This window comes from Notolabrus celidotus, chromosome 23, assembly GCF_009762535.1.
Source record: "Notolabrus celidotus isolate fNotCel1 chromosome 23, fNotCel1.pri, whole genome shotgun sequence".
NCBI classification, from domain to species: domain Eukaryota; kingdom Metazoa; phylum Chordata; class Actinopteri; order Labriformes; family Labridae; genus Notolabrus; species Notolabrus celidotus.
In genome coordinates, this window is record NC_048294.1 from 11,750,193 (window position 1) to 11,772,886 (window position 22,694).

The 22,694-nt window shown below is 39.4% G+C and overlaps 1 protein-coding gene across 1 annotated transcript in view; it reads left to right on the forward strand.

The window, feature by feature from the left end:
- Positions 1-4,277: 4,277 nt before the first annotated feature.
- The window catches only part of hdlbpb (high density lipoprotein binding protein b), a 31,791-nt gene continuing 13,374 nt past the window's right edge, over positions 4,278-22,694 (forward strand). The window contains exons 1-10 of the mRNA XM_034677195.1: positions 4,278-4,385; positions 9,832-9,911; positions 10,726-10,827; positions 13,713-13,864; positions 14,023-14,238; positions 16,442-16,648; positions 17,192-17,407; positions 18,954-19,160; positions 22,059-22,166; positions 22,391-22,495. Of these exons, the coding sequence (XP_034533086.1) occupies positions 10,752-10,827; positions 13,713-13,864; positions 14,023-14,238; positions 16,442-16,648; positions 17,192-17,407; positions 18,954-19,160; positions 22,059-22,166; positions 22,391-22,495 (1,287 nt within the window). The 5' untranslated portion in view covers positions 4,278-4,385; positions 9,832-9,911; positions 10,726-10,751. The remainder of the gene's footprint in view (positions 4,386-9,831; positions 9,912-10,725; positions 10,828-13,712; positions 13,865-14,022; positions 14,239-16,441; positions 16,649-17,191; positions 17,408-18,953; positions 19,161-22,058; positions 22,167-22,390; positions 22,496-22,694) is intronic.

Sequence of the window (22,694 nt, forward strand, 5' to 3'; positions counted from 1 at the left end):
AATAAACAGTGAAATGAATTAATAAAAAAACATGTGAAGGAAATTTTAGTTGAAAAATAATTTTAAATGACAAGATAAATGAAAAGAAGTAATAAAATAAATAAATGAAATTACATACACTACCAGTCAAAAGTTTGTAAACAGCTTTTCATTCAAGGGTTTGTATTTATTTTATCCATCCATCCATCTTCTTCCGCTTATCCGGGTCCGGGTCGCGCGGGCAGCAGCCTCAGCAGGGAAGCCCAGGCACTCCTCTCCCCGGCCACTTCCACCAGTTCATCTGGGAGGATACCGAGGCGCTCCCAGGCCAGCTGAGAGACATAGTCCTCTCGATCCAGAGGAGCAGCGGCTCTACTTTGAGCCTCTCCTGGAGGTCTGAGCTCCTAACCCTATCTCTAAGGCCAAGCCCAGCCACCCTGCGGAGAAAGCTCATTTCGGCCGCTTGTATTCGCGATCTCGTTCTTTCAGTCACTACCCACAGCTCGTGTGAGGGTTGGAACGTAGATTGACCGGTAAATTGAGAGCTTTGCCTTCTGGCTCAGCTCCCTCTTCACCACAACAGACCGGTACAGCGTCCGCATCACTGCAGGCTCCGCCCCGATCTGTCTGTCAATCTTGCGCTCCCTTTTCCCCTCACTCGTGAACAAGACCCCAAGATACTTAAATCTCTCCGCCTGGGGCAAAGACTCCCCTCCGACCCGGAGAGGGCAAGCCACCCTTTTCCGACTGAGCACCATGGCCTCAGACTTGGAGGTGCTGATCCCCATCCCTGCTGCTTCACACTCAGCTGCAAACCGTCCCAGTGCAAGCTGGAGGTCACTGTTCTATGACGCCAATAGGACGACATCATCTGCAAAGAGCAGAGATGGAATCCCAAGTAGTGATGTGTCATGATCAAAAGCTGCGGCTCTGAGAGACGATGCTTTAGGAGAAATCGGATCAGCCCATCCAAGCTGAGACATCTGATTTTTCTAAATGCCAACCTGAAGATGTTAATAATATTTGCTCGAGTTTGGTTCTGGTTCTGTTTTCTCGAGTTTGGTTCTGGTTCTGTTTGCTTGAGTTTGGTTCTGGTTCTGGTTCTGTTTGCTCGAGTTTGGTTCTGGTTCTGTTTGCTTGAGTTTCGTTCTGGTTCTGGTTCTGTTTGCTCGAGTTTGGTTCTGGTTCTGTTTGCTTGAGTTTGGTTCTGGTTCTGGTTCTGTTTGCGCGAGTTTGGTTCTGGTTCTGGTTCTGTTTGCTCGAGTTTGGTTCTGGTTATGTTTGCTTGAGTTGGTTCTGTTCCAAGGCCACCAAACCAGACACCCTCCGCCACTTGGCTGCGCCTAGAACTTCTGTCCATAAAAGTTATGAACAGAACCGGTGACAAAGGGCAGCCCTGGCGGAACGAATACGACTTACTGCCGGCAATGTGAACCAAACTCTGGCTCCGACAATACAGAGTCTGGATGGCCTGTAGCAACAGGCCATCCACCCCATATTCCCGGAGCACCCCCCAAAGGATACCTCGGGGGACACGGTCGTAAGCCTCCTGCATCCGAGGTTCAACCTGTATTTATTTTAATTATTTGAAACATTGTACATTAATACCAAAGACATCAAAACTATGAAAGAACATATATGGAATTATTCAATTCACAAAAAAGTGTTGAACAAACCAGAATATGTTTTATATTTGAGATTCTGTAAATTACCCCCCTTTTTCCTTCATGACAGCTTTGCACACTTTTATTATTCTCTTCATTATGTTAGAGATCCATTCCTGAAAAGAAGGAGGGAACGAGGACTTCCATTCCTTCAGAATAAGTCTCTTGGCAACTATCATCCCCATTGTCCAGGTACCTCTATGATGTGGGGTTTGAGTATTTTTGCTCTTCATTCACACATTTTCTGCAAGTATTCAGTGCTGTTTTATGTAATGGCTTTTATTTTGAAGGTCAGAAAGCGTACATTTCTGACATTTCCTGGTTTTTGTTTGCACGCTTTATGCACAGCCTATCACACCAGTGCCAAGAAACTCTAATTAATATACAATAATAAGAGTGATACCCTGTAATGATTAACTTGTTTGATAACTCACAGGTTAATGAGTGTTTGTTTCTGTCCTAGTGTAAAAAAGTTTCTAGTCAAACTAATTTTAAGACAAACTCATAAGTCGAATATTCTGAGAACAATGACCTCATCATTTTCTTTTCATTCATTGCAGGGTAAAAGCACTTCTTTATGGCAGCGGATATCATAACAGGTGCACATGAGGAGGAGCCTGGATTCTACGTCCCTGCCCTTACCTATGTTCTTCACTCCTGTCTCCTACCTCCCCCTAGCGCCTTACTCTGGAAGAGACAGTCTTTTGGTTGGAATGCATTTTCCAGAGATTACTATTGTGTTTTCTTTTGTCCAAAAAAAAAAAGATAGCATAAAAAGAAACGTTCCGGAAAAAGAAAAAGACAAAAGGTAATAAGAGAAATACCACCGGAAAAATACTTTATTTAAATGTAGACATGCAATCTATAAAACTGGGGATTACTATCAATTATTTTACATTTCAGTTAGGTTTAGTTAGGGAAAAGTTTAGAATTTTTTTTATTCTCATAATTTAGATTAAGACATCTAAAATGTACCATCTTATTATTTTCAATTAATCAATCAAGCCTTATTTATATAGCACCTCTCATAAAAATCAAATGCAACCCAAAGTGATTTACAGCAATTGAAAAACAAGAAAGAATCAGAAATAAAACAATGGCAAGACATATTAGGGGAAAATTATAATAATATTAAAAATAATGACAATAAAAATAAGAATTAAAATAACATTAAATGCACACGAACAATAAAATCTGTGTAATTAAAATAAGTTAAAGCATCAATATTAAGAATACAAATAGTTAAAAAAATTATTTAAAAAGGGTAAGGATAAGAGTTGAAAATAAAACTAAGGCTAAAAATATCAATGAAACTGAGTAGATAAATAAAATATTTAAAATAAATAAGTAAATGATTAAATAAATAAAAACAGAATAAGATAACAGTTAAATTGCTAAAATAATCAAGCAACATTCAAATCAATATTACATTAAAAGGTCAGTAATGAAATTGTTAAACCCTACAAGCCAGAATCAATAAATAGGTTTTATTTTAAAAGTCGCAATATCTACAATATCTATTTTGACCTGCTTTCAATATTCCAGGTTTTTATTTGTTAACATAAAATGTTGATTATCACATTTCTTCGACTTATTCTCTTATTTTATTATTATTATTTTTTTTACACCATCTATTTCAAAATTGCACTCACAAGAAAGAACTTTGAATTACGTTCATACTATTTGACTTTCTTGCCTTATTCTCCTATTTTAGGTGTCATTATTTGTAATCATCCTTATAGTTGTATTCCTATGGAAGAGGATTAGGGCTTTATTATTATTATTATTATTATTATTATTATTATTATTATTATTATTATTACTATTATTATTATTATAATAAAAAAAAGTCAGAATTCTGAAAAAAGTCAGAATTCTGACTTTTTTTTTCCAGAATTCTGAATTTAATCTCATAATTTTGACTTTAATCTCAGAATTCTGACTTTTTATTCATAATTCTGACTTTTTTTTTCATAATTCTGACATTAATCTCAGAATTTTGACTTTAATCTCAGAATTCTGACTTTTTTTTCAGAATTCTGACTTTAATCTCTGAATTCTGAATTTAATCTAAGAATTCTGACTTTAATCTCATAATTTTGGCTTCAATCTCACAATTTTGACTTAATCTCACAATTTTGACTTTAATCTCATAATTCTGACTTTAACTCATAATTCTGACTTTAATCTCATAATTCTGACTTTAATCTCATAATTCTGACTTCAATCTCAGAATTCTGACTTTAATCTCAAAATTCTGACTTTAATCTCATAATAATAATAATAATAAAAAACATTTTGACTCATTCATTATTTCACTTATTTCACTTGATGAGCATCTTTCTATGAGGAAGAGTCAGGTGCGCTGATTCCCTCAGAGCAGACGGACCACCATGAATGAGAAGTAGACCCGGCCGGCTTCATGGACGTGAGACATTATCAGGGCAGATAACTCCCTAACAATCTTCCACTTATCTATTACCATTAAATAAACCCCATTATGGTGTTTACTGTTGAATATGACACCAGTGTGAGATGAGAAAGATCAAATTCAGGCAGATCTATTTAACGTGGATGCTCCTGTTGCGCATAGATACTGCGGCATTTCCTTTATACTTGGTGAGTCGCAGTGCATGCATGTATCCCTCCGCCAGTGGAGGAAATGCTCCTAGACCAATCACATCTGTGTTTACACCATCACCTGTCAAACAGACACCCTCTGCTACATTTTCTCTCTGAAAGGTAGGCTTTTTGCCTTTATGTTATCCTCTCTTTATATCTAAATGTGAGCAGCATTAGAAGCAGAGTGAGTCCGGGTATATGTGCAGAGAGACGCCGGTTCGTGTGTGAGGAGAAGCAGCCAGGGTTAGCGAGGTTAGCGCCCCCGGAGCCTGCGAAGCTGGAGCTGGTGATCTGCCCGCCTGGCTGCCTGTTTTAGCCGATTATCAGAAAGTCCTTGCGCCTTAATCATCTTCCGGCTGAGGTCGGAGCACAGCGATGTGTGTTAGCTTAACAAACCAGAATAGCTTGTATTAAAAACCTTCATTTGTTCTCCTCCGTTAGGTTATTATCGCCTTGAAGCTAACGGGAGCAGCCATGCATCTGAAGCTAGCAGAGAGATGCGATTAGCAGGGATGGATTAATCTCTCCGACTATAGTCCTTATTTATATTCCCACGTCTGAAAACACAGAGGGATTCACAGTCAGAGCTGATGCCAATTCAGCATGTATTTATGTTGCAGTGTGTACTGTATTGCAGTCTTTTATTATTTCTAGCATATATTGTGTGGAGCACCATAACATTGTGGTAGCAGGTGATGATACAGGCTCCAGAATCAGACTAATGGAGATGACTATTTATTTAACTGTAATGTATGAAAGTGATACAATCTGCAGCAGGGGCGTCGTAGTGGGGGGACAAGTGGGACTGACTACCTGGGGCCCATGTGGGGAGGGGGGCCCTTAATGGGCCTGGAATAAAATGTGTTTTCTCCTATGCTTTTCTTTTGCTTTGTTATAACAATGTAATAAGATAATTAAAATTAAGGAATGCTCGATATTGGCTTTTCTGCAGATATTCCGATATTGTCCAGCTCTTAAAGCTGGGGTTGGTAGTCAGATTTCGATACACTTTTTGTTACACTGGTTAAAATGATGGTAAATGTATCAGTACAGCAATATATCGCCATACTTTGACCTCCAATATGATATCGATATTTCAACTCTTAATATCGATATTTTTGTAATAATAAAAATTCACATTTTAGCCGAGTTGGAACTGAAATACAACTTCATTATTTCAAAAACAATCAAGTGGAAAAGTTGTTTTCAATCAAATAGTTTTGACTTAACTTGTCATTTCAATTTTGAGTAATGTTGTGTGATTTACATGAACACCATCCCTACTTTTTATCTTAGTTAACTGTAGAATATCTTGATATTTCACAATATTTTGATATTGTGAAATATCAAGATACTATTGTATCGTGACCCAAGTATCGTGATGCGTATCGTATCATGAGGTTCTTGGCAATACTCACCCCTAATCAATTATGTGTTCTTAAAAAAAGAGGGAAAAAAAGCCGCTATCTACAGCCGGAGTAAACCTGGGAAAACACCAACCAATCCCTGCCATTAGGGTCCAATTTTTAAAACCAATCAAATCCTGTCCTGCCATTCTGCCCGCCTCCTGCGCGTACATTTCCCCAGCGTGCACTCTGATTCCCCGTCCCCTGCCTCTGCTTCCCCTGACTCTATTTACTGCCCCTCTCGCTCGACCTCAGGCCTGTCCCCTCTGACCCGATGAGGTGCTTTGCTCAGGACTGTAGTCCGGATCAGAGTCTAAAAAGCTCTCACCACAGGGGCTCTGACAAGCAGAAGAATGAATGGCATTTAGTAAGTCCTACAGAAATTTATATTGTAGCGTCCGTCCGTACGCTGTAGGGATGACGAGCCGATTCGTGAACACGCTGAGCTTTAATAACTGGTCACTGTCGGCCGTGATCACGCCAACCAACAAAACAACAATCAATGTTTGAATGAATGAAGAACTTTTCCTCTTGTCTCTCTTCTCTCCCGCTCACACACTCTACACCTCTCCTGATGCCTTCACTGACTGTCAACACTGTAGGAATTAAGAACATCTACACTGAACACGTTTAACAAACAGTAGAGCTGTTACAGTATTATATGTGTTATAACTTTTCTCCTGATATCGTGTCACCAGTACAACTGGATAATGCTAGCATGAAAGTTGTGAGTACTAACAGCAGCCATGTTTGTTTGTGTTTTTAACTTTCACTATGATAATGTTTTGGTGAGGACCGGTTTTGAGTCAGTCTCGATCATATGGTCGCAGGGGCGTCGTTTTGGAGGAGCTCTTTGAGAAGGGTGGGAGGGGTTAGATAGAGTCCTGAGGAAATGCTACATTCAATCTCATGCTAGTTTTCCGTGACTACCAACCCTAGCTTTAATATCCGATACCGATATATTCAGGCTTTTTACGCCAAAACTGTTTGGTAACGACGTAACATATCTCCTATTGTGGAATTAACACATTATGCCTAATTGTATTGTTATGCCCCACTGGATGCATACATACATGCAACATGGCTTTCCAAATGTACACACTGTTTGTGCAAAATAAGAGAACAACAAAAAGTGCCAATATGGCACTGCCATATTTATTATTTTTTAGAGATTTTAGAGAGAAACATTCTGCCTCAAACAACACTACAGAATTCCTGGTGATGCCCCTGATCTGCAGACCTGTACAAGGATTGTGGTTCAAAACATTTCAACATTGTCTGCAAAAATAGCCTACAGATGAATTTCTCAATAAAACGCACACATTTATTTATTGATTTATTTTTCATTTAAAAGGACCATGCATATTAATTAACACTGCCAGAATTAGCCAAAAGGCTAGTTTACATCTGTAGTCCCTTGCAAGTTGTTAAAAAGGCTCCCTAAAAAGATCCAGATTAAACAAAAACAAAAAATAAAATGAAGTAAAATCAAATCAAAAAAGGAAGGAGAGGAGGATTCAAAACACAAACAAAAAAAAAACTAAAAAGAAAAGAAAAGTGCAAATAGCACCATACGATTAAAATGACTAAAAGCTACATAAGGACATGATATGACCGTCTTTGAGATAGTGTCCATGGACATAAAATATATGGAGCAAGACAATCAGGAAGCAGCAATAAGGAAATGTTTAGGAAGACACAAGCAGACAAAACAGGACATTTAACATTGCTGTACACATTTGCATCAGACAGTGACATCATATCAGAGATTGATCCCACTGACTCAACATTAAGATTAATCAGTAATGCTATATCAATATAACCTTATAGTATTCGGTTTCTGACTTGTTAGTAGCTGTTAATAGGCGACTGAACATATTTTATTAACCCATTATAGTCTTAAATTGCAAGGTAGCTATTCTCAAATAAATGTAGCGATAAAGAGAAGGGAAAGAAACATATGTGCCTCCAAAATGTAGTGAATTGAAATATAGAGAAGTTTAAAATGAAGACATGTACTCACATGAAGGAGTGGAAAACACACACTCCCCTCACATCAGCCACGTATTTCACCTCCTCCCCCGTCTCCTCTCTTTTCTTCCCTGTGATCATTACTGTGTGGTAAACAGCAACATGTATCAGCTGTAGATTAACATAACACGCTTGGAATCGCTGTGGAAAAGTAAATGGAGAACGTTGCAGGGCCAGAAACAGACGACCCGACTATCAGAGCGACCACACCGCCCTCAAGTGTTTTGGTGGACTGTGCGTAGAGGTAGACCGATACGTTTTTTTCAGGGCCGATATTTTGAGCTGATATTCATTTGCAGTAAAAGGGGAAGTATTGTCAAAATTTTGAATGATACAAACTCCAACACTTAACTTCGTTTAAATGCCTTTAAGCATGTTTATTAAACAGCTTTTCAGATTTGCAACATGTTAAAGTTTTTTTTTTATCCTAGACGATAGACATCTTTGTTTTAAAATTGTAACACAAAGTGCAGGAAGCTCCCAGGCTCAGCAGCATGTCTTATAAAGTTCAATGAAAACTTAAACAAATTAATAGCTCCCTAAAGTTTTCTACAGTAAATAAAGTTTTCCAAAATTTAAATTCAACTGAAATGTTAATCTTTCACTTATCTTTGTTTTAAAGGGATATTTCAGTTTTTTTGAGTGGGGTTGTATGAGTTTTAAATCACTAGTAGTTGTAGGGGCCACAACGGATGCTGCTCAGCTCGGCCCCAGTGATGAGAAATTGCAGGAGAAATGAGCCAAAGTAACCCAACTTAAACTTATATTTTATTTGCTTTTCTTGGTGAGGTTACATCAAAATAAACACATTTAACAAACTTGGTGTCAGTTAACAAACATCAGTTTAGCCTCCTTTAAAATAGTCCATTCCCTTCAGACTTTTTGATGGGTTATAAAGTCAGTCCATTTTTTCCATTTTCCTTGGCAGGCAGATTGTTGAAGTCTTAAATTGTGTGTAAAGTTCTCCATATCGTGTCGTTTTTCAATGATGTCCAACCAGTTTCTCTGAGTGGGAGGGGGGGGGGGGGGTCCTCCTTACACCTCTTTCTTGTTATAGCTTTCTTTGATGCCACTAGTAGTATTCCAACCAGGTACATGTCTTTGCTTTGTATAAAATAACCCAGTTTTAAATTGATCTCTTATCGGCTTACATGCCTCAAAATGCTGAATATCGGCGCCGATAATCAGCCCTGTTGATAATCGGTCTATCCCTAATGTTACGGACACATCGACACACAAGTATCTAGAGCTCACGTCTGCGTCGACCAGAAGTATAAATCATCCTTTAGTCGTGTCACTTTTTGTTCTGAATTAACTCTTATCCCTCTTTAACACTTAAATATGTGACTCCTTAAAAACTGATCCAAATGTAAACAAAGACCAGTTTCAGCAGCGTGCAGTCAGTAACCTTGGTTGGCGCCTACCTTCCACTGGTGGTTTCAGACCTTTTAAAGTAGGCATCGTCAGTATTTCTGTGGATGGTCTGATTGGCCTTTGTAGCTCATGTAGAAACATAAGCATTAACTAACTTCAGTCTGTTTTAACCAACACAAAACTCCTCACAGGAGCTTTAAGGTTGTCCAAGTCATCGTCTTTATGGTTCTGCAGCTTGTTACACTATTTAATCAAGTCGTGTGATATATTTACGCTGTGAAATATTCAGATCCTAAAAAAACCATGTATGCTTTTGGGCATATTTGGAAAACCTAAGTCTGCAGTTGAACCCTTTTTGGTGGCACAGAATGAGTTATTAATGACTGGTTGAAGCTGCTGTTGTGTTTAGTTTCACCTCAATAAAGAAACCAGATTTTGAACTAACAGCGAAAAAAAAAAAAAGGGGCATCATTCGTACTTTCATACTTCGGGTTGCTCTTGATTACTTGAGGTGTTTCATTGTGTAACTGTGAAGAGGGTCGACAGGCAGAGAGATGTGGAGAGGGGAGGAGGAGGAGGAGGAGGAGAAAAAGGAGGAGAGTGAATCACATCCAGACAGTATAAGGTGCAGTGCAGTGTGGGTGCTTACAGTATTAACCCAGCCTCTGTGCTGTACAGCTCTTTGATTTACAGTGTTTACTCTCAGTCTCTTATTGCCCCCCCTCTCTCTCTCTTACTCTCTCTTGTGAATACAGGAGCTGAAACACACACTCACACTGAAGCGCTTACGGTAGCCGCTAACTGGACGGACTCTCTGGCAATCGACCTTTTGCAGGTAAGCCTGGACTCACTTTGAATAAAAGTGAACTTTAACTTTCTTTTATTGCACATTATTTCCCCAAAGACATGCTTCGTCCTCGTGTTCCGAGTTACGTTTGTTGGATTTTATAAGCATCAGATTCACACGGCAGCTTTGATTTGACACACACAGGAAGCATGAGTAGTTACATGACAGAGATCATAGATAATAAAACAAAGTCAATGTTGTGTGGAGTCTAAAGCATGACAGTGAGGGGCCTGTTCCTGAGCAAGAGAGGCGACCTGCATCAACAGTCAATACTAAAATTATTTTTACGACGCTCTCTTAAATTTAGCATCCTAATGATTTGATCTTATCGCTGCACCAGCACTGTGTTTTCACCAAACATGCACAGTCGGGAGAGGAAGGATTTGAAAACACGCTCTGTGAAGATCCTGTGATTCTGTATCGCAAGGAATGTCAGCAGCAGCAGTTGTTTTTAGTCCCGCACAGCCCTCTGGGTGCGTTTGAGTGTGTGTGAGACTTGTTATAACCCTGTCCCTGAGGCTCCGTGGCACCCTGTGTTTGTCTGAGGCAGCTCCAGTGTTAATTGGAGCGTCTCAGGTGTAACTTGCAGCACGGGTGCGACGTAGCGAAGCCACAGAGGCGGTATCAATCTTCAGGGAGCTTGTGAGGGAGAAAATACACAACGGTGCATTGAGGGGAAAGATGGAGAGAGGTGATGCTGGAGACGGTTTCAAACATGAGTCTGTATCTCTGACAGCAACAGGTTGATTTGTCTTCATGTGTTTTTTTCTTTCTGCCCTCCCTCCCTCCCTCTGTGTCTCAGTGGAATAGCGGAATAAGTCTTGAACCATGAGCTCAGTGGCAGTGTTGACCCCGGAGAGCTTTGCGGAGCATCGCAGCGGCCTCAAGGACCAGGAGATTACAGGTAACATCTGCCCGTCATCCACTTACCTGATTTCACTTTCATTGGACGGGTTTCACCTCAGCGGCCCAAGCTGGTTAGCCACGGACAGGCCCGGGAGGTCATGTTAGCAGGGCAAGCTTTGCTCCTACCTGTCTTAGCCGTGCATGATCTCTCTGTACTCTGTGTGTCTTTTTATTTCTCAATGCTGATGTAATTCAAAAGTTGTATTCTTTCCCCTCCAAGTGTGTTCGAAATGGTTCAGTTTCTTCTAAAATTCTTCTCCGTTTTAAAGCTCCTGTAAGGAACTTTCACTTTGTATTCATATTTACTCCCCTATGATGAAAACACCACCTCTCCTTTTAATCTTCCTGTCTTTTCATAACCCAACGTATCAGTCAGTGAGAATATTTCATGTGGAAAATGTACAAAATATGCTGTTTCTGCAGTGTGCTGTTAATCACTCCGTCTGACACCTACACCTATCATCACCTTTAGACATGAAAAATAACTTCATGAAAATAAACAGTCTTAATGCTGGTGGGCTCGTTTGTTTTTGCAGATCACAAAGAGGCAGCATCATTCATCTCAGTCAGTTTCATAACCAGCTAACAGTAGCTTTCATTCTTCACAATTCTTCTTTATTGATTTATTTTCACACATACACTACCAGTCAAAAGTTTGGAAACACCTTCTCATTCAAGGGTTTGTATTTATTTTAATTATTTGAAACACTGTAGATTAATACCAAAGACATCAAAAGTATGAAAAAACATCTATGGAATTATTTAATTAACAAAAAAGTGTTAAACAATTTCCACTTTTTCATGTTGTTTCACTTCAGAGGCAAAATTTTCACTTTTTCATTTTTTTTTCTGATTGAGAAGAAAAATATTCACTTTTTCATGTTTTTATACTTCAGAAGAAAAAAAATCCCTTTCTTATGTTTTTTTAGCTTTGGAAGTAAAATTTTAACTTTTCCTGTATTTTTGGTCACAGAAGCAAAATTTTCATTTTCATGTCTTTTGCTTCAAAGACAAAAATTTCACTTTTTCATTGTTTTAATTGTTTGAAACACTGTAGATTAATACCAAAGACAACAAAACTATCAAAGATAACATATGGAATTATTTAATTCACAAAAAAAGTGCTAAAAAACCAAAATATGTTTCATATTTTAGATTCTTTAAAGTAGCCCCCTTTTTCCTTCGTGACAGCTTTGCACACTGTTGGTATTCTCTCAGTCTGCTTCATGAAGTGGTCTCCTGGAATGGTTTCTAATTAAGATGAGCCTTGTCAAGAGCTCTTTTTGTAGAATGACTTGCCTTCTTAATGTGTTTGAGACCATCAGTTGTGTTGTTCAGAGGTTAGTACACAATGGATAGCCCTATTTGACTACTGTTGTAATCCATATTATGACAAAGCCATATTATTTCATAGTTTGATGTCTTCAGTATTAATCTACAATGTCGAAAATAATTAGAATAAATAAAAACCATTGAATTTGAAGGTATGTTCAAACTTTTGACTGGTGGTGTATAAGATCTGATATATAAAAGAAATAAGAAGGTTGTGTCAGGAGAAGTCAGGAAGTCACCAGGCTTATACAAAAGGAGTTCATCGTCCTTAAGAAACACAACCACAATCAAAACACACAAGAGCAACAATAAAAACACAGGAGCTAAGCTAATCAATCAAATAACTGATGATCACTTAAAATTTTAAAAACTTTGGGGAAATGGAAAAAATCTCTATGAATGAAAATTTAAGATTGTTAAAAAAAATGTACAAAGAGATTAAACTTTATGAATTAAATTAGATAAATGTTTCTTTTTAAACATTTTAATGATGCCAAGCTCTTAAGAGCATGCGATTCATTATTCCAAATTACTGCACCGCAATATCTCAGAGAATACTGACCGTGTTTGGTTTCTGTTTTCTGTGTTTTTTGTGCTAAAATCATCCAAAAGTGTCACTTTTTAAAAATTTGTTGAGCCTGGTCGTTGAAACATGCCTCATTTTTAAAATCAGAAAGTGGTGACTTAAAGCTGAGGTTGGTAGTCACGGAAAACTAGCATGAATTTGAATGTAGCATGTCTTCAGGACTCCGTCTAACCCCTCCCCTCTTCCCCTCGGAGCTCCTCCAAAACGACGCCCCCGCTCACATGCAAGTGCCGCTGATTCACAACCATATTATGGTGACTGATTCAAAACCGGTCCTCAGCACATTGTTTGTGTTTTGCACTATGTCAACTCATGTCTCACTCAGCGGTAAGGAAACACCAAAACATTATCATAGTGAATGTTAAAAACACAAACAAACAGGAAATGTACGCTCTGCAGGAGGCGGGCAGAACGGCAGGACGGGATTTGATTGGTTTCATAATTTGGCTCCTGATGGCAGGGATTGGTTGGTGTTTTCCCAGGTTTACTCCGGCTGTAGATAGCAGCTTTTTTTCACTCATTTTAAAAACACATTATGTATTGATTGCCATCGGGACATAAAGATCATTTTAACCAGTTTAACAAAAAGTGTATCTAAATGTGATTACCAACCCCAGCTTTAACAGCAGAATTCCCTTTTAGATGTGTTCATGTACTCAGCTGCAACTTTATCCTGCAGTATTCACAGGGTTAAGTATCATTCCAAATTTTCATACTGGACTCTGCATTTGCATTCTGAGAGAGTCTCTTAAAGAGAGTCTCACTGAAACATGGTGAGCCAGATATTTTGGACTAAAAGGGAAGATATTTTGGTTCAATGTTTTTTTCACCTTTAATTCTTAGATCTGCCTCAGTGTAATGTTTCTTCATTTCAACATGCCTCTTCCTTCCATCCATCTATTTGTGCATGCACTCTGTTTTGTGCCTCCGTACTTGCCTTATTCATCTTCCTCTCTCTGGTCCAGGCTGTGTCCCGGAGGATGAGGCCTACATCCCCACCTACCTGGAGGCCTTCCCTCCGCTGCCGGAGAAGGGGGCACCAGGGGACAAGGCAGGGGAGCCGGCTTCAGCATGGGGGAGCAAGATCAGGCCCATTAAAGCCTCTGTCATCACCCAGGTCAGAAATCCAAACACAGTGCACACACATGCATTCAAATAATCATGTTTTTAGATATTGCATTAGGATGAGTGTAGGCCAGCTGGTGTCAGCAAATAAACAAATGAGGATGTAGCTTGAAATCTGACCCCTCTTCTCTCTCTGTGTTGTGTGTATAGGTGTTCCACGTGCCCCTGGAGGAGCGCCGCTACAAGGACAACAGTCAGTTTGGGGAGGGCGAGGAGGCCAAAGTGTGCCTGGACATCATGCAGAGGACGGGGGCTCATATCGAGCTGTCCCTGGCCAAAGACCAGGGCCTGTCCATCATGGTTACCGGCAAACTGGACTCTGTGATGAAGGCTCGCAAGGAGATCGTTGCTCGGCTGCAGACGCAGGTAAATCCACCATTGTTATTTGTGCCTATTGATATGAGATTCAGAGTGTATCCTTGAATATATCCCTTGAACAGACTGTATCTTGTTTTGTCCATATAAAAGTTGATTCAATCTGATCCGATCAAATGAATCCAGATTAATTTAGAAAGCACTTTTAAAACAACAGAAGTTGATCAAAGTGCTTTGCGATCATAAAAACAACACAGTAAAACTATAAGGCCAATAAAAAAAGTAAAAAGTGAGAAGACCAATCGGAAAGGAAGAAAGGATTCAAAAAAGGAACTCTCAGTCTGATCCAAGCAGAAAAAGACAAATTACAAAGTTTGGCATTTAACGCAAAAATGACATTTTGAAATATTTTCTGGTGTTATGGGTTATTTCGTGTCTTTAAATGAATAACAATCATGATACCTGTGTTATGTTTGTACTGTGTGGATGGCTGCTTATTGTTTTGTGGTAAACTTTTGTAACTTTGCCACTTCCTGTTTTTGCCGGGACTCTCTTGAAAAAGAGATTTCAAACCTAGTTAACAAAAGTGACATTTAAAGAATGAAGGAACTACAGCTCCACTTTACAAGCAGGAAGATCTTACATCATTAAAAGTAGCAATAAAACATAATACTATAAGGTAAAAAGGTAAAAACAATAGTAAAAAAGCCTTAATAAGCAGTAATTGGAGAATTCAAAAGTGAAGTATTAACCAAAAGTGTGCACCAATACCAATTGGTTATTTAAAGTAACGATACAAGCAGTAAGTGGCATTGACACACATTTTGAAACAATGACAGGATTGTGTTTATGGATGCGTCTATATGTTGGGCAGAGTATCCTCCTGCCTGACTCATGCAATACAAATATTTCATCACAGGCTAAAGGTCCCATATGATAATTGCAAATCAAAATATCTTTTCAGGGGCTTATCACACCCTTAAAAACATCAAAGATGAGCAACAAGTTTTTAGCAATTATTATTTTTGGACAGTGTGAGATTTAACATTTCCATCAGTTTTTCACATTCGTGATGTAAAAGGTACACGTTTCTTAAGTAGCTATAAAAATATATATGGAACAATATTTTTTTCCCCTCTTTTTTGCTCATTCACTAAATCAACTTATGCTCTGATGATTTCAAAAATAATTTGATTATCAGGAATTTAACCCTTCGAATGCCAGGCTATAGTCTTTGTCACAGCAGTTGCTGGTTTGACTCTCGGCCTCAACCATTTGCTGCATGTCTTCCCCCTCTCTCTACTCCCCACACTTCCTGTCTCTCTTCAGCAGACTCCTTATGGTGGCGCTTATGATATTGACCCGCACTTTATATTTTTGAGGCATTTTGTATATGATTGTTTTGTAATTAATCAATTATCGCAGAACTAATGTATCTTCATGGGCAATGTATCGGGTATCGTAGCATCCTGTTATTCCCACGCCTGTAGACTTTGGTAAATTCACCACCTAAGAAGTTGTCATTATACCTCTGACAATTGTGTGCAGCTGTTTGATAAGATGTGTTTTGTAGCATCAAAGACATGGCTAAAATATAAAACAGGATTATACAAAGGTTGTTTTCGTTTCTCAAACTGAATCAAGTTGGAAAAAGAAGTCACAACATCATTAAACTGATAAACAGGACCACAGGAGTTTCATTGGGACTATCCATTACTTAGTTGTTCTCGCCACCTTCACAGCATTCGGTCACAGCTGTGTATTTTAGAGAATAACTCAAAGGAGCACAGAGGTAGTCATCAGGACTGAGCTTGAGAAATCCTCTCTGTGCAGGGAGGCTGTTTTAGGACAAAAAAGTTGAGCTGAAAAATGACCGTCAGCTCCCCGAGGGTGGCTGTTCAGCAGCAAACATGCTGATTTCCACTTCAGTGGGTGCACTGAGGTTCACCTGTTTAGCTGAGCTGCAGTTATTGATACAATAATGCAGAAGAACCCAATGTCCTCCCTGCAAGGACGAATGCTTCTGTTGTTGTTTACCAACTGAGACTCAAATATTTTCTTAGAACTGTTAAGTTTTATTCAATTAGTGTCCTTGGTTAGCTGGAAAATAATAATCTTGGGTCATACGAATGTTGAAACTGAGGCTGCACCATCAACAGCTGTGGATTTATTTGGCTCTGTCAAACTTCACTTCAAATAGAAATCTGATGAAAAAAGTTGTTTCTCCTCCTGAAACTTTTCTTTGCTCACCCAGGCTTCAGCTACGGTCGCCATCCCCAAGGAGCACCACCGCTTTGTCATCGGTAAGAACGGTGAGAAGCTGCAGGAGCTGGAGCTGAAGACCGCCACCAAGATCGCTATTCCACGACCTGACGACCCGAGCGCTAACATCCGCATCACTGGCACCAAGGAGGGCATCGAGAAGGCTCGCCATGAAATCCTTCTGATCTCTGCTGAACAGGTAAGACGTATCAACTAACTAGGTATCAGAATGCTTTGACGTATGCAGCAATGACAGCTTGTATGGAGAGCAAAAGCAGGTGGAATGCAATCTGTGGTCATCCTGGCATGACATGCCAGATAGATAATCATCTCTACAAATGGATATCTGAATGCAAGTACAGCTAACGGTCTGTTCTAGATCAAACATTTTAACCTTAAACAATTTGATGCTCTGTTGCAAGAGCCAATCAGCAGTAAGATTCCCGAATCCCCTAAATCATCAGAAATGATCGATCCAGCTCCCTCTCATCAAACTAGCATTTTAAAGTTGTTTTCTTCTCATCATGAGGACAGACCTGACAAAGGTGTTATTTTAAAGTGAAACTGAGACTTGTCAGAAACAGATGATGGATGTAATGAACCAAGAAATGTGACCGTTTATTTACTGAGAAGGAAACAGAAGCTTGGCCTCTCTTAGTGTAGCAGCCGTCTTTAATAACTCATTACATATTCTGTTTGATCGGCTCATCTTCCTCCTCCTCCTCTCCACCCCGCTCTCCAGGACAAGCGTGCAGTGGAGCGCCTCTCCCTGGAGAAAGCCTTCCACCCCTTCATCGCCGGCGCCCACAACCGCTTGGTGCAGGAGCTGAGCCAGGAGACGGGTGCTCGCATCAGCATCCCGCCACCCAGCCTGCCCAAGGACGAGATTGTCATCACCGGGGAGAAGGAGGCCGTCGCCATGGCCCTGAACCGTATCCGAGCCATCTACGACGACAAGGTGTGTTCACAGACGTGTTTCCAGTGATCATTTAGCTCGTTCACAATAAGCTGGTTTTAACTAACTTACCAGAGCTACTGATTGATTTGAAGTGTTTAATTGTTTGTTTTTAAAACAGTCATTGGCTTAGATTGAGCTTTTATCTTGGTATTTACAAAGCTGCCTTTGATCTGGGTGCAGTTTATTTGAGTGAGTGAGGACTGATGGCTAAAACACTTTGATACACATGCAGAGGTTACTGTGTGACAACTTAGTTTCATGGCTTACACTTCTCTCTTTACAAGTTAGATGTCTCTGTTGTTACTCTTACCTGTCAGGAAATGACTCTAGGTCTAAAACTTTGAAATACAATTCATCCATCCATCCATTATCTTGACCGCTTATCCCGTTACGGGTAATCCCTGGAGCCTATCCCAGCTGGCTTCGGGCGGAAGGCAGGGTACACCCTGGACAGGTCTCCAACCTATCACAGGGCTAACACAGAGAGACAGACAACCATTCATGCACACACTCACACCTACGGGCAATTTAGAGTGATCAATCAACCTGAGCATGTTTTTGGATTGTGGGAGGAAGCCGGAGTGCCCGGAGAGAACCCACGCATGCACGGGGAGAACATGCAAACTCCACACAAAAAGGCACCTGCCAGGCTGGGGATTCGAACCAGGAACCTTCTAGCTGTGAGGCAACAGCGCTACCCACTGCACCACCGTGCAGCCCTAAATACAATTCATTTTATGTAATTTATAACAAAGTTATTAGAGTATTAATTAGAGATAGAACGAATAATCGGTAGACGTTACAACCAATAATCGGTATACAATAGAATGACTAATCAGTATGCAATAGAATGGCTAATTGGTATACGATAGAGCGACTAATTTGTATACGGTAGAACGATTAATGGGTAGAGACAAATCAAACCATACAAGTCAGATCACAGACAGTTACATTTGTTAGTTTTGATTCCTCCTGCTGTTGATCTTTGACATTTTGTGAATTTGCTTCGAGTCAGGTAAACTCAGCCTCTCCTCGCAGTTTGTAGAAACGAGGCTCCATCTTTTCTGTAAACACTGTTGTAGTGGTTGTTGTTGTTGTTGAAACTTCTGCTGCACACATTTGCATTCTCGACATATCGTACACCAGAAGATGGATGGGTGGATGAAAGATGGAGAGGAAGAGCGTGTTCGTGTGTGTTTACCAGATGAAGCGGGTGATAGACAGGTCGGAGATAACGTGGAGAGAAAATTGGATTTCCTGAGAGAACAACAGGATGAGAACGCTAATGTCATTTAATAGAAGAGGCTGAGTTTTCCCCTCTTTGTCTTTTTGTTGCTTTCACTCTGTCGCTCTTAAATCTCTCATTTCTCTCCTCTACTGATGCTTTTATCTGCTTCTTAATCCCTGCTTCCTGTCTTTTATCCTTCCCTGTCACCTGTTGTGTCCCCATCCATCCCTCACTGTGCTCCTCAATTATTCTCTCTTCCACCGTCTTCGTGTTTTCCGCTCTTCACTCGCTCATCATTTCCAATCTTCCCCCCTGCAGAAAAGGAAGACCACCACCATCTCAGTGGAGGTGAAGAAGTCTCAGCACAAGTACATCATAGGACCAAAAGGAAACACCCTGCAGGAGATCCTGGAGACCACGGGGGTGTCTGTGGAGATGCCTCCTCTGGACTCCGGCTCGGAGACCATCATCCTCAGGGGGGAGCCTGACAAGCTGGGGCCGGCTCTCACACAGGTGTACGCCAAGGTGAGAGGGAAGGAGGAGTCTGAATGTGAAGACAAGGAGTCTCTGAGTATAGAAATGCAATTTTTATCTTCACATTTCTTTGACTCTAATATGCAAATTATTCAAAGCCCCTGTGTTTACTTCCTGCAAAAATATCTGACCTTTGAGAAGCTGATTGCTCTATTTTTTTATTCTCTGTGCATTGTTCTTTTCTTTTTCTTTTTTTTACCTCCTTGAAAAACATTGAAAAGAAATACAAAGCAAAAATAACTGTCCAATTAAAACAACATGCAGTATTTAATCCTGAACACAGAACATTTCAGAATCAGAAATATTTTATTTATCTCGTGGAAATTTGGTCATTACAGTTGTTCTTATACACAATCAAGTAAGAATGTCAGAGTGTTTATAGAAAGTAGGAATAAAATAAAAATAAAAACTAAATAATAAAAAATAATTACCGAAGCCATGAATAGTCTAAAATTTCAGCTACAGGCGATACATGGAATCAGTCCTTACACTCTCAATCAGTCCTTTGGAAAAACTTCAAGAAAAGAAATGAAGGAAAAAAAATGGCGCTAATAATAACAGTGCTAAATCTGTAGCACTGAACCAAGATGAGCAACTTTAAGTACACTTTTAAAATTAAGAAAAATTTAAATCTGGTTTTATTTGCGGTAAATACTTGAAAAATTTCTCCTACATTCTTTTTAAATTTGAAATAACAATCTGGCAGAAACTAGGGCTGCAACTAATGATCATTTTGAAAGTCGAATACCCATTGATTATAAACGATTCTTCTATTAATCGGATACGAAACTGCACAATAACTTAATGTTGTTGTGTTTTTTTAATATACTTTTAATTTAACAGTTTTCAATATATAAAGCAGAGTGAAAATACTCATACATACACACAAAAAACCCAAGACAAAACAAAGACTTAACAGCATGTCAACATAAGCATGGATGAGTTTGCTTATAATATGTATAAGACTACCTTCTGTAAATAAACAATTCATTTTTAACTCATCCATCCGAAACAAACTTTAAAGAAAATGTACAAAGAAAAAGATTTACATCGACAAGAAGAAGAAAATAATAATAATAATTTAAAAAAGGAAAAAAAAAGGAAAGTAAAAGCATAGAGAAATTTAATCTGATTTTATTTAGGCCTGGAAATGTATTTATTATATATATATTTTTCCTCCCTTTAGTTTTTTTGCTGTTTGTGTTCTTCACCGTCTGTTTCTAGCTCAAATCCAGTGCTCAAGTACACACACATCTGTGTCATTCATTCATGATACATCGATGTTAGTTATTTTTTTCCATCGTGACTCAAAAACATAGCTTAAATTCCTTATCTTATGTGTTATTCTTTCCATGTTATGAATTTCATTAATAGTCAAACAGCCATTGATTATCTAAACCAGGGGTGTCCAAATTTTTTTCAAAGAGGGCCACATTTGATGTTGTCAGAATACCTCAGGGCCAGGGGCTCCTACTGAGACTTAGGAATCCTAAAAGTTATATATGAAATATTTAATGACAATTATTTTAAATGTTTTGTCAATAAAACAGTAACTAGGAAGTACCATGTAAAAATTAGCAAACGTTATCATCTTCTGGAGGAAAATGTTTCTCATTGGGGTCGGGCAATGTGGGAAAAAATATTGTAGCATTATTTTCCTATGGCAGGATCACAATCTGGACTTCATCACACTTCTTTTCATGTTGTTTTTAAGACTGTTCTGACCAGCAGACAACAATTTAATAACAAAATCATTATTTTCCTGAGTTCTGAACATTTTTTAAGCACCTAATTTTGCCTTTTCTGTACAATTTCATAATTTTGATCTTGTCTTGTGTCCTCCTTTGTGTCTTCTGAACTTTTAGTGTTCATCAAGAACATTTTCACATCATGATAAAAAACATTAATTTGAAAACCTGTCAACTTTAAGAGTTCTTGTGTTTCTTCTTTATTGCCGTCTTGCAGAATTCCCAGTGCTTTGGTAGTCCATATGAAGCTTTTTGAGACATTTCTGGATTGACTTTAGTTTTGTTTGTGAGTTTGAAAGAAACTGCAAATTTACAGAGGATTTAGAATGTGATTAATTTCTGTGCTATAAATAACACAATTTAAGATGGAAGCTTGGGGCCATAAACAAATGGACCTCAGGCCGCAATTGGCCCCTGGGCCATACTTTGGACATGCCTGATCTAAACGATTCTTCTATTATTCAAATATGAAACTGCACAATGACTTAATGGTTCTTATTTAGCAATCTGCTTTTTGATTTAACATTTCTCTTTAAAACTCTCAACACGGGGCTCCGTTGGCCTAGTGGTCTAATCCCGCCCCATACACAGAGGCTATTGTCCTCGTCGCAGAGGTTGCTGGTTTGACACCCGGCTGCATGTTTTCCCCTTCTCCCTACTCCCCACATTTCCTGTCTCTCTTCAGCTGGCCTATCGAATAAACGCGAAAATGCCCCCCCCCAAAAAAATAATTTAAAAAAGGAATTAACCCTCAACACGTCATTAAAATTTTGATTCATGTAAGACAAATGAAATAGTTTGAATGTGTAGTGTGGTAGACGTTTGTTCCACAGCACCACTGTTTCGTGTCAGGAGAGGAGGCGGGTTAAACTCACACAGTGTGGCTTTAACTTCGTCCACTTTCACCGTCCTCCTCAAACACTCACCTTTTACAGACGTGTGCCCATGAAAAGCAAGCTCCACTTTGCAGATCTTACAGGCAGCAGACTGTAAACTGTATGAGTTTAATGATACTACAAAACTCTTTAGCGCTAAAGGGGAAATTGCAAAGTCTAATATCATCTCTTGTGGTTTGAATGACTTGCATGTGCAGCCTTTACTCTCGTTCAATTCTTTTTGGACTTCTTTTGCGTCTGTATAGGCGAAGAGTGTGATGGTGGTGGAGGTGACCGCTCCAGCCTGGCTGCATCGCTTCATCATCGGGAAGAAAGGGCAGAACATCGGACGGATCACACAGCAGCTGCCTCGGGTGAGAGAGGAGAGGATTAATAAAACAAACAAACAATAGTTTCTTTAAATGACAGAATGAAAGGTGTGTGATGGAGGCAGTCAGGGTTTCCTTGTGACTCAAGCTGAGACAAGATTTACGTACTAACAAGCAGTGAGGGAGAGGTCACGATTAGATTGATCTTAATTTGTGTGTGTGTGTGTGTGTGTGTGTGTGTGTGTGTGTGTGTGTGTGTGTTTGTGTAGGTTCACATAGAGTTTACGGATGGCGAGGAGCGCATCAGTCTGGAGGGGCCGACAGAGGAGGTGGAGCAGGCTCAGGCACAGATACAAGAGATCATCAAGGACCTGGTGAGTGCTTTCATACACACACACACACACACACAAACACACACCAACAATTAAAACGATGAGTCACTTCCCACACACCATACACAGTAGAAGGAGTAAACAAACATCTGAGCGCTGTTTCAAAGTAGCTGCTGAGTTAAACAAACCTGTTTCTGGTTGCTAGAACAAAAATACAACAACTAATCTGAAACTATAGGAT